An 11,480-nucleotide genomic window follows, 5' to 3' on the forward strand; every position below is an offset into this window, starting at 1 on the left:
TAAGAGAAATGACGTTCCCAAGGTTTATAGGGAAGCTTTCTCTGAAGCATTGTTCACACCAATGTCAATGGCGCTAGCAAATCAACGCTTTTGAAAATCTTTATTTTTTCTTGGGACTGTTACACTGATGATGGCTTTGTGTGTTCTACTTTTTACTTGAACTACAAACAAATTAGGTAGAAACCTGTATTGTTGTATCCACCGGCCCCAAGGATAGGGGATTACATGCTATTCCTTATGAACATTTTACAAATAATTCTATAGAGAAAAACAAAGTAAAAAAATTGAATCCATACTTTCAGCATTTTGGAACGTCACAAAATGTAAAAGTGTTATCTTTTTAGAAATTGAAATGACACTTTTGTGCAGTAACACTATTTTGGGGAGGTCTCCCATTTCTCTAGAAGTGATTCAGGGACCTATGTCTATTAAAAAAAAAAAAAAAGCAAAACTGATTTGGTAGCAAACTGATGAAAGGGACTGGGGACCAGGTCCACTAAACACAAAAACAAACAAACCAGTTTTATGGGTTTGAAGTAAGAAATCTCGGTTCAAAAAGGTGAAAGATTATACTGTGAGTAAATAGCCAGTATATTTCTTGGTTTTAAAATATTTAATTGGATCTATTCTAATTTGTGGTCCTTTCAAAGAAACTGAGGGACACATGTGGAGTGAGTTCTGACCAGGAAGAACTTCTGCTTAACGGACATAGCTTATTTAGCGGCTTCCCTCTGGAGAGATGCCTTTTGGCCTGCCCTGCCACTGTATCTTCGACAGGCAAAAGTTAGCCTTGCCGCCCGATATTCCCGCTGCCCCGCCCCTCCGGTAGATCTAATTGGAAGTGGCAGATCTAGAACCGATGAGTAGTGAGATTACGCTTCGAGGCAACTCCTTTGAACCATGTTGAAAGGGACTCCATGAGCTGAAAAGTCGAAGTAAGACTGTTCCTTGGGAAAAGATTTATTTTAACGTCACCTGGTGTTTTGCAGAGCCAAATCGCTCAAGCTGTTTTGCAACCAAGACTTTAATAATCTTTGTCATTGTGTCTCCTGGTTGAGCCCAGGGTGCTGGGGAGATTGAGTGTCCAAATAAGTTTCTGGCATTACCACTACAGACAGGATGTTCATCCTCTTTCCCTAGACAGCATCCTAGGCATTTTCCAAAAAAGGAAGTAGAGAATATTTGGGTGCTGGGAGAATGCAAAGGGCAACGATAACTAGGTTTTTGTGGTTGGGGCTTCTCTTCCCGCTCTTTACCCTTGGGGGTGGCGGTGAGAGGGTCCCCAGTCCTAGTCACTCAATGCACTCCGACGCGTGGTAGCGGATGCTCTCTGCGAGGCGCCTCCAGTAAGCGCAGGGTGCTGCGCGCGCAGGCCAGGCGCAAACTTTCTGCAAGTGCAACTTGGGCATCCCCAGGGAGGCGGGGACGCAGAGCTCCAGGGGAGGAGGGGGCGGGAAGTGAAAGCACAGGCGGTCGCGAGCACGGGGGCGGATTCCCGCTGGGCCGAGGGCCTGAACGGGAGCCAATCCGGCAGCCGAAGCTGCTGCCAATCATGCGGCTCCCTCCAATCCCACCCGTGCCATTTCCAAAATCTCGGTCTCACTGTGCAGCTCAAATGTGGTGTTCACTCTGCCAATCGCTGGAGGACAGAGTGGGAACAGGAAAAAGCAGAGTTAGGAGGCCAGGACAAAAGAAGTTAAAGAGCGCCTAATATATACATGTTTTAGAAGGCGGGCAGAAGGAAAAAAGTCCCCCCAGTGAGAGTCTATGGGTCTGATTGTGTAGTTATGATGGAGCCCCCTTTGAGCAAGAGGAACCCGCCAGCGCTGAGATTAGGGGATTTGGCAACGGCTCAGGCCCAACCGCTTCAGAATATGACAGGCTTCCCGGTGCTGACCGGCCCGCCCGCCCACTCCCAACTCCGTGCCGCTGCTGCGCACCTCCACCCGCGGGACCTGGGCGTTGACCCCGTCGTGGCCGTCACTCCGCTCGGACCCGAGCACATGGCCCAGGCGAGCACGCAGGGCCTCAGCCCTCCCTCCCAGGCGCTCCCAGTGCAGCCTGAGGCTCCAGCGGCTGCGTCCCGCACAGCAGCCTCAGCCGCGCACCCAGGCGCCATCACCTACCCGGGTGGCGGGGGCAGCAGTGGCGCGCAGCCCTCCGCGCCCCCGCCCCCAGCCCCTCCTCTTCCTCCCTCCCCTTCACCCCCTCCGCCTCCCCCGCCTCCTCCTCCTGCCCTCTCGGGCTACACCACCACCAACAGTGGCGGCGGCGGCAGCAGCGGCAAAGGCCACAGCAGGGACTTCGTCCTCCGGAGGGACCTTTCCGCCACGGCCCCCGCGGCGGCCATGCACGGGGCCCCGCTCGGAGGGGAGCAGCGGCCCGGCACCAGCTCCCCCCAGCACCCGGCCCCGCCTCCCCACTCGGCCAGCATGTTCATCTCCGCCAGCGGCACCTACGCGGGCCCGGACGGCGGTGGTGGCCCGGCGCTCTTCCCGGCTCTTCACGACTCTCCGGGGGCTCCTGGCGGCCACCCACACCCGCTCAACGGCCAGATGCGCCTGGGCTTGGCAGCGGCGGCGGCAGCCGCGGCGGCCGAGCTGTACGGCCGCGCCGAGCCGCCCTTCGCTCCGCGCTCGGGGGACGCGCACTACGGGGCGGTGGCGGCCGCTGCAGCCGCCGCCCTGCACGGTTACGGAGCCGTGAACTTAAACCTGAACCTCGCTGCCGCAGCGGCTGCAGCGGCCGCAGGGCCTGGGCCCCACCTGCAGCACCACGTGCCGCCCCCGGCACCGCCACCAGCGTCCGCGCAGCACCCGCACCAGCACCACCCCCACCTCCCAGGGGCGGCCGGGGCCTTCCTGCGCTATATGCGGCAGCCAATCAAGCAGGAACTCATCTGCAAGTGGATCGACCCCGACGAGCTGGCCGGGCAGCCACCGCCGCCGCCACCGCCCCCGGCCGGCGGTGCCAAGCCCTGCTCCAAAACTTTCGGCACCATGCACGAGCTAGTGAACCACGTCACGGTGGAGCACGTGGGCGGCCCGGAGCAAAGCAGCCACGTCTGCTTTTGGGAGGACTGTCCACGCGAGGGCAAGCCCTTTAAGGCCAAATACAAGCTTATCAACCACATCCGCGTCCACACAGGCGAGAAGCCCTTCCCCTGCCCGTTCCCGGGCTGCGGCAAGGTCTTCGCGCGCTCCGAGAACCTCAAGATCCACAAGCGCACTCATACAGGTGGGTGTCTGTCCCCGGCCGCGCCATCGCCGTCGTCTCCTGCGCCGCCGCCGCTTCTGCTGCTGCTTCTCCTCCTGCTCGCTTTTATTTTTCCCTCCTTCTGCTGCTTCTCTTCGCATACGTATAACCCGGACATGTGACTTCTCTTTTTTCTCTCCCCCCTTTTTTTCTATGAATAAGTAATTCGATAGCACACACAGGCCCCGCCGGGGCTGGCTTCCCACACGGCGGAGTCTCCAGCGCGCCCGCAGCCCCTCCGCCGGGACCGGCCACGCGCTCCAGCCGCCGCCGCCGCCGCCGCCACCACCCGGGAGCAGCAGCAGCAGCAGCAGCAGCAGCAGCAGGAACAGGAAGGCGCTCAGGACGGTCGGCAGCCCCAAACCCGCCCGGCCCCGGGAAGGCCATGGGGAGGGGGGGACCTGGGGCTGAAGTCGCCCCTGCGGCGCCTCCCTCCCCACGGGTCTCTGGCCCTGCGGGGTCGCTGCATGGAGGACAGCGGGCGTGGGAGGGGCGCGTGGGATTAGCTGCAGCATTGGACAGCTTGGTGTGGTCCCTTCGGGGGAGAGGGGACCCTGTGCCTCTCTCCGGGGCGGGGTGCATAGGCGAGAGGAGAGCACAGCACCCTCGAGCCCCAGAAGACCGCACGCCAATCACGCATTCTCACCCACCCCATTCCTACAACCTTCACGTACACGCCTCTCACCCCGGCTCGCACACTCATGGCCTCGTGCACACCCTCCTTTGACACCAACATGCCCTCACCTTCCTTCCATATACACCCTCCCACCTCATTTACACACCCGCACACGCCATCACGCAACGCCCTCAACACATCTCCAACGCCCGAGTGTGTACTGGGTGCTGGAGAAGTTGAATTCTGCCCCTTTTAGGGAAGGTTCTAGTTGGAGGACGCCGATTGCTCCCTCGCTAGGCTAGGCCTACCCCGCCGAGGAACTAGTGTGGGGGGTTCCTCCCACCGCACCCCACGCCCTGCCTTTGGAGTTGTCATGCCTTTGGGGCTGCGGCGTGGGGCGGAGAGATGGCCCCACATGTGGCTTTCGTGCCCCCTTGAAACGGACGCGTCGGGTGGAATCGCGGCTGAGCGCGGGCGCAGGCTAAATTTATAGCACAGACAATATTACTCCTCGGAGGACGCTTAAGGAACTGGAGTTTACATTCAGTAATCACTTGACTGATTTATCGGCGCGGGCGCGGCGAGCAGGCAGCCCCGGGCTAGGGCCCCGACGCCGGGCCAGCGACCATAGGGACTCTGCAGGAGCAGCAGCGTCCGGGTGACCCAGAGCTGGCGCCCGGGGCATTGCTCCTGTGGGCCCGGCAGGGCGGACTGGAACCACGGTTCTCCTGAGTCCCTTCTAATCGGGATCAATCCGCCTTAATGACTTTTCCAAAAGGAAACTTCCCACGAGGCCCTCGTAAAAACGTTCTGGCTAGCTAAGTCGGCTGCTTGCTCCTTGCCCAGCACTTCCGGCGAAGCAAGGGCCAGGGCCAGGGCCTGGGCAGTGGGTCCCCAAAGGGATCTTCTTAACGCGGTGCTCGCGGCCGCGGCCCTTCTCACCTTCGCGGGCCAGGGCAGGCGAGGGGATCTTCCCTTCCCTGACCCAGCGGAACTGACTTGCATCCTGGCTTTCCCGACCCCTGCGGGACAGGCCAACTCCTGACACGAACGGCGGCGGGGCATGGCTCGTGGGAGCGCGTGCTGGGGGCAGGGGACCCACAGCCAGTTTATTTTCTGGTTCCACGTCGCACGGATGATTGCATTTCTCACCCCGGCCCCCATGCCGCGTGAGTCTCGCCGGGTGAAGCGTGTGGGGTGGAGTCCCCGCAGAAGGGTTGCTGGTCAAGCGTATCTCCGTGCCTGGCGTTTTGGTGGTTCCTGGGTCACTTAGCCATTGGGCACTGTGTCCGGAGACGACCCATCTCAGGCTTATTTCCCTCCCTCCTTACCACACTGCTGCGTTTGAGGGTTATTCTGGATCCCAGAACAGTTTGATCAAAGGGCTAATCCCCAGGCCACTCCTGAAGGCCTGTTTCCTGATCCACGTGCCCTCTGTTGAGTTTATAACCTGCCTCCAGGCCTCACTCTAGAAAGAATTGGCAAGCAGACCTGGGCAACAATCACAGAGTGCATTCCCACAGGCACCCAGTCTCCAAAACACTGTAAATAGTTAAATTTGGTGTGACTTCTCTGTCGGCATCTGAAATGTGGACACTGGTACCTGTCAGCCTTTCTTGTTAGGTGGAGTTTGCTCAGTGGCCCTAAATAACACGGGCCATTTTATCATAACTTGCTTCTTTTTCTTCTGTCCTCCCCTTCCATCTCTCATTTATCCATAATTTCCACCTTTCCTTCCACTCCCTATCTCCCTTTACCGGTTCTTATTGCTGCTTACTGTGCCATGGAGGAAACCGCAATCTTCAAAGTGTTTGTTTTTCACAATCCGGGATATGTAGGTTGGACAGAAACATGAGAATTCTAAACACTATACATTTGCATAGAATATAAAACCACGTATGCCTCCATATTGAAGAAGGGCTAATTGTAATTTTGTTTTTAAAAAATGTTATGTTAAATTACAGTTACCTCCAATTTTAAAAACCAGATACAGAAATCAAATCACTGATGTTTGATTTGATAAGAAGTGATTTTTTTGTTGCAGCTCATCAAAGAGTTTTTAGAGGTTATGATTATCACTGAGTTCTGAGTTCTGTGTTTTCCTCCTGCTTATAGATTAATGTAGGAGGTATATTTGAGTACTGTTTAATTTCATTTTTAAGCAATATTTCCAGGTAGGGAAAGTTACATTACAGGCATCTGAATATTTTCAGATGTGCTAACATTTCCTGGCATTAAAGCTGTTACTCTGCTGGTGCAATATGGGGGGGAGGGGGGAGAACAAAACAGATGACACTGAAATATTTCTATGGAGGGAGTAAGAAAATTCGCCACAGAAATTTGTGTGCTCCAAGCACTCTTTAATAGTTTTTTTTTTTTAAGTAAGTTATGCAAAACAAAGAAAAATGCTGTCTCTGGTATGTCACCAGAGCAGCTGCTGCTTTTTAAAATCTTTATGTAAGAGGAAAATACTGTACAATGTGTACGAGATGACTTATTCCTATATGAACTCTAATGTGTCAAATTCATAAATACTAAGATGAGAGAAGAAACTCAGTTATGCTGTTCTGCTGTCTTCCCCTTGCCTTTTAACACCAAGGGGTAGAATGGCTGAATTTCTTTAATTGTCTTACTAAGCATTTCCACTTCCTAGACTAGTGGCCTTGTGTTGAAGGCCTTGTGTTCTTGGGATGGCTAGACCAGCTTGAAGAGAGGATAGGCCAAAACACCCTGTTGGTTTTTTTTAAAAGGTGTTCAGATCCTTAAGCAGTGGACAAACCTGTTGGAATAAGTTTTCTTAGGACGTAAGGTAAATTGGCAGGTTCTACTAAGGCTGTGGTCTTTACTGATGTCTTTACAGATTTTATTCTGCCATGCTCTTCCTGGTCCTGTGACTTATGGGGGAAGCTGGTGGAAGGCAGAGGCCAACAACCTATTCTCCGCCCCTCCAGCCTTGTAAATCTTAGTGGTAGGATTGTATGCTTCACAGGTGCCTTTATTTTTAAAGAGAGGAGTGTTTGGTTTCTTTCCTTTCCTCTCCTGCTGTTACTTCCCATCAGTGCAATTCTAGGAACCCTCTGAAACAAACGCCTTTATTATTATCTTACTGTTAATTTAGCATATGTGTTTGTTGTTCTTCTCTTTTTCTTCAATTCTCACCCCCACCAATGACTTTGGAAATACTGTTTTATTCTACCTGTAGTTTGGGGTGTTCAGACCCTGAGAGGAATGAGGGAGTAGTATGGGGGTCCCAGGTGGATTTCAGTGGCACACCTTGGACCTTACTCCAGCCATGGGAATCTCACCTAGACCTCTGTGGTATTACAGGGGCTGACCTCTGGTCCTTCACAACCCAGGTCCAAGTGAAATGTTCAGGCCAGTGGACTCAGGCCTGTCCTTTGCCTTATGGTTTCCCTTTCCATCCTGGAACAGAGGAATTAGGAATAAGGCTGGGAGTTGCTGTTCAGGAGAATGGGAAACGCATCCCGGGTTCTGCTCCGAGATATCTCTGGTAGAGAGGTCTCTGGAAAGCCATTGTTAACCTTTCCTGTGTTTTGTTGCAGGGGAAAAGCCTTTCAAATGTGAATTTGATGGCTGTGACAGGAAGTTTGCCAATAGCAGCGATCGAAAGAAACACTCCCACGTCCACACCAGTGACAAGCCCTACTACTGTAAGATTCGAGGCTGCGACAAATCCTACACTCACCCAAGTTCTCTGAGGAAGCACATGAAGATTCACTGCAAGTCCCCCCCACCTTCTCCAGGAGCCCTTGGTTACTCATCAGTGGGGACTCCGGTGGGTGACCCCTTATCCCCTGTGCTGGACCCAGCCAGGAGTCGATCCAGCACTCTGTCCCCTCAGGTGACCAACCTCAATGAGTGGTACGTTTGCCAGGCTACTGGGGCCCCCAGCCACCTCCACACACCTTCCAGCAATGGAACCACCTCCGAGTCTGAAGATGAGGAAATGTATGGAAACCCAGAAGTTGTGCGGACGATACATTAGAATTTGTTATTATTACTAAATTAAATCATAAGTAGGAGTCCTTGGACCACATCCTAACCTGAGACAATACCAAGCCTGAGACAAACTTGTGACTCAGACTTGCCACTGGGTCTAATTAGCCCTATTTATTCAGTATAAAACCCTATGGTGTTGGTACATTTAATTAATTTAATTAAGATATTTGGGCTTTTTTTTTTTTTTTCCTTAAAAACAAACAGGACTGGGGATGTAGCTCAGTGGTTGAGCGCTTGCCTAGCATGCATGAAGTCCTGGGTTCCATTCTTAGCACCTCAAAAAAAAAAAAGTAGTAACAAACAAATTAAATTTGCAACCAAGCTGTACTTGTACATTGTACAGGACTGGGGGCAAATTGTACCATGGAAAACAAATGGAGAGATTAGTGGAGTTACACACTGCCAATGCAAGATGTATATGTGTTTTAGAGGGGGAGAAAAGAACATTAAGTTAGAACTAAGCATAGCAACCAGGTCCTCTGTTTCCCAGACTGCCTCTTGGATGCCTTTGACACCATAACATAGGTTGCTTTTGAGCCTCCTTGTAGGGCCCTAATTCTACAAAGCCCTCTTGATTGTAAGCTACACACTTGCTGCATAGCCAACAGATCCTGGACTGTGCCTGTGTCCAAAAGTATTTGTAAAAAAACTCTCTAAGTTTTAATATTTATACTTTTTGATTTCCACGTTTTTATTACTGGTCTCACCTTAACACTATTTTTATACAGAATTATTTCTTCAGTGCCCTTCTGTGATTTTAAAAAAAAGCAAAACAAAACAAAAGGTGCAGCAACCTTAATATATCTCCATATATGCTGTGCTACTGTGATTGTTGGAGCAGAAGTGGAGAGAAAAATAGCTGCTGACAGACAACTAGAAACTGTGATCTTTTATAAAATAGAAGAAATTTGAGTGCTTGCTTTTTCCTGTCTGGGGTTTTTGTTTTTCTGGTGTTGTTTTTTGTTTATTATTATTATTATTATTATTATTATTATTATTATTTTAATCTGAAATCTCAGATGCTGCCTCCTTACTGTGTCCAAACTTCTTGGGTGATAATAGAGATTATGTTTTTGGTCCTAAGTTCTTTGGGATGCCAACATTCACAGTCAAGTCTGAGGAGGTGTGAAGATAGCATCGTGCCTAATTTTTGGAAAAACTGTTGTTTTTAAAACAGGCCAACCCTCCTTTTATACTGTTGTATTGACCTTTTAGAAAAGACTTTATTTTTTATGCTTAGAACTACATTTTAGTGCATCTTCTTCCACCTGTGCACTGAGCACACCGAACTCTCTTCCATTTGAAAATGACAGTTTGGAGTACATGATTTACGTTAAAAGAGGGGAGGGAGTTGCTATACATATTAAAATTTTTTAAAGGTGTATAGTTACCACCAAACACTGATGAATGTGTGACCTTTGCCAGAGCTGTCAGACTAGGATAACAAAGGTCAAGGATCTAGGACAATAACTCTTAGTCAGTTTATTTTCAGTTGGTACAACACATCTCCTGTGCATAATGTAGTCCATCAGAAACATCATACGAATAAACTAAAGAGCACTAATTTATCCTCAGAGACCCTGAAGACACCCCCTCCCCAGGGCTTGTAGAAATTTGTTTGTGTGCTGTGAGTGGTTGATGTAGTTTTGTCATTGTTAATAATTTGTATGTGAACACTTTTATTTGTACAGTTGAATTAATTTATTTTCAGATATCATCTTTTTTTTTTTTCTGGAAGAGTTCAAAGCACACCAAAGACTTATATTATAAATTTTGGTGAAAGATTGTCATTTATGATCCATGGTTTATTTAAAAAAAAAATGAAAAGATATATTTTTAAGCATACTTGAATGAACAATGTAATGTGAAAAACCAAGACTCTTCCTGCATGTCTTTTGCATTGTGTTGATGGGATTTCATATAGTTTATAGATATATTAATAGTACAGTGCATGGTGCTGTCACTTTCATTGTTGTGTTCAGATTGTTGCAGTAAAGATGAAACATGCAGACCCTTCTTTATAAAGAAAAAGACCTAACACTTAAATATAAAAGAATTCTACATTTTAAAAGTTTATTTGATTTTCATATTAATCACTTTCAAAGTTCTTTCAAATAGAAAAGATAAAGGTATGAATTTGGGGGGGATAATTTATGTATCTTAAACTTATTAGGACAAAATATTCCCGATGTATAATGAGTTGTTTTATTTATACAACTTTCTCAATGGTAGTTTGCACTATTCTTTATTCTACAGGTTTATTTATTATGAAACAAAAGAATATGTATTTTATGTATTTTGCCATGCATAGGTTAACGCTGCCACAGATTTATTGGCTCCTGATAAACCTAAAATAAAAATTGTACCTCCAATAGAAAGAAAGCAAAAATGATTTTGAAGTGACAAACGTAATAAAGGTATTCTTATGTATTGCTACATTTTACCTAATGGCATATCTCTGTCATTCTTTCAAAGCAGAACAGTTGCCAAGGTAGTGAACATTAGGTTGTCCTCCCTTGATCTCATGCTATAAAATATTTTTATAGCTTGATTTAACTGATAGTTAGAGAATACAAGATATTTATGAAGACTAATCCCTGCAGGTTACATAATCTCAGGGATTACTTCATTTGTTGAAATTGGTAATATGCTTAGTGATTGTAATGAGTAAAAAAACTGAAAAGTGAATTTCAGCGTTTCTTTAGTGTCTAGTCTCTATAAAATAAAAGGAAAAAGATAATGAACAAAAAAGACGGAGGGATAATGAGAACCTTCTAGACACAAGGTGAAAGCAGAACTTCAGGAGCTGGTTTGGATAAGGAATGAAATAGCAGGTTGTGGGGGATGAAGACACAGTTTTATTATTTGTTTTGGATATTGAGTGACTAGAAGTAACTTAAGCCCAGCATTTGGGGGCAGATGTTAAGGAGAAATTAGGTTCGTGGTAACAATAATCAAGTGGCTTAAATTGATGGATCTGTGCACACTAACAAGGCTGGATGTTTGCTTGTTTTTGTTAGCTGATACAAAACTGAAAAGGCAACTAGTTAAAAACAATCAGTAGTAATGTCAATAAGCATTTCTCTAAAAGGTTATAGTGGCTTTTAAAAGTCAGGTTTGTTAAAAGTAGTAAAGGTGAAACAGGTTGCCAAGAGTTGTTTTAAGCCAGATGACAATAACCAGCACACGAAGGAGAAAACCGCTCGTAAATGAGAGCTCCAATCAACGGGAAAACTTATAGCTCTCTAATGAAGTTTCTTGTGAAAAGAAGGGTGACACAAAGCCACCAAGACATGAATCATTCATGGGAAATATAAAAGATAAAAGATATCTGACAATGAGCAGAACCTTGTATAGAGTGTATAAAACAAGTTTCCCCTTCTTATTTTCTGCTTTAAAACGCACAATCTCCCACTCCCAGCGTTCTCTGTCCAGTCTATAGAGTTAAAATTGACCACTGCTCGTCCTGCGCCACTTCAAAGTAATTTAGTCCAGAACGGAAGGCTTGGCGCTTGGACAATCTTCATGGTGTGTTAAGATTTCTATGGCAATTGGCAAGCAAGACGTTCCCATCTGAATATGTCTCAAA

At 48.2% G+C, this 11,480-nt stretch overlaps 1 protein-coding gene across 1 annotated transcript; it reads left to right on the forward strand.

Annotated features, from left to right (window-relative positions):
* Nucleotides 1-1,657: 1,657 nt before the first annotated feature.
* On the forward strand, nucleotides 1,658-10,334 carry Zic5 (Zic family member 5). The gene is made up of 2 exons (XM_020160879.2): nucleotides 1,658-3,237; nucleotides 7,435-10,334. Exons 1-2 carry the CDS (start codon nucleotides 1,788-1,790, stop codon nucleotides 7,875-7,877), a joined length of 1,893 nt encoding a protein of 630 aa, XP_020016468.1. The 5' UTR covers nucleotides 1,658-1,787; the 3' UTR covers nucleotides 7,878-10,334.
* Nucleotides 10,335-11,480: the final 1,146 nt, after the last annotated feature.

Source organism: Castor canadensis, chromosome 10 (assembly GCF_047511655.1).
Source record: "Castor canadensis chromosome 10, mCasCan1.hap1v2, whole genome shotgun sequence".
Classification (NCBI taxonomy): Eukaryota; Metazoa; Chordata; class Mammalia; order Rodentia; family Castoridae; genus Castor; species Castor canadensis.

What these genes read in the sequence shown, in the direction of transcription:
- Zic5 (XM_020160879.2), top strand. Translation starts at nt 1,788, where the DNA reads ATGATGGAGCCCCCTTTGAGCAAGAGGAACCCGCCAGCGCTGAGATTA. An exon ending in CCACAAGCGCACTCATACAG is followed by an intron (nt 3,238 to 7,434) that starts GTGGGTGTCTGT and finishes GTTTTGTTGCAG; the next exon opens with GGGAAAAGCCTTTCAAATGT.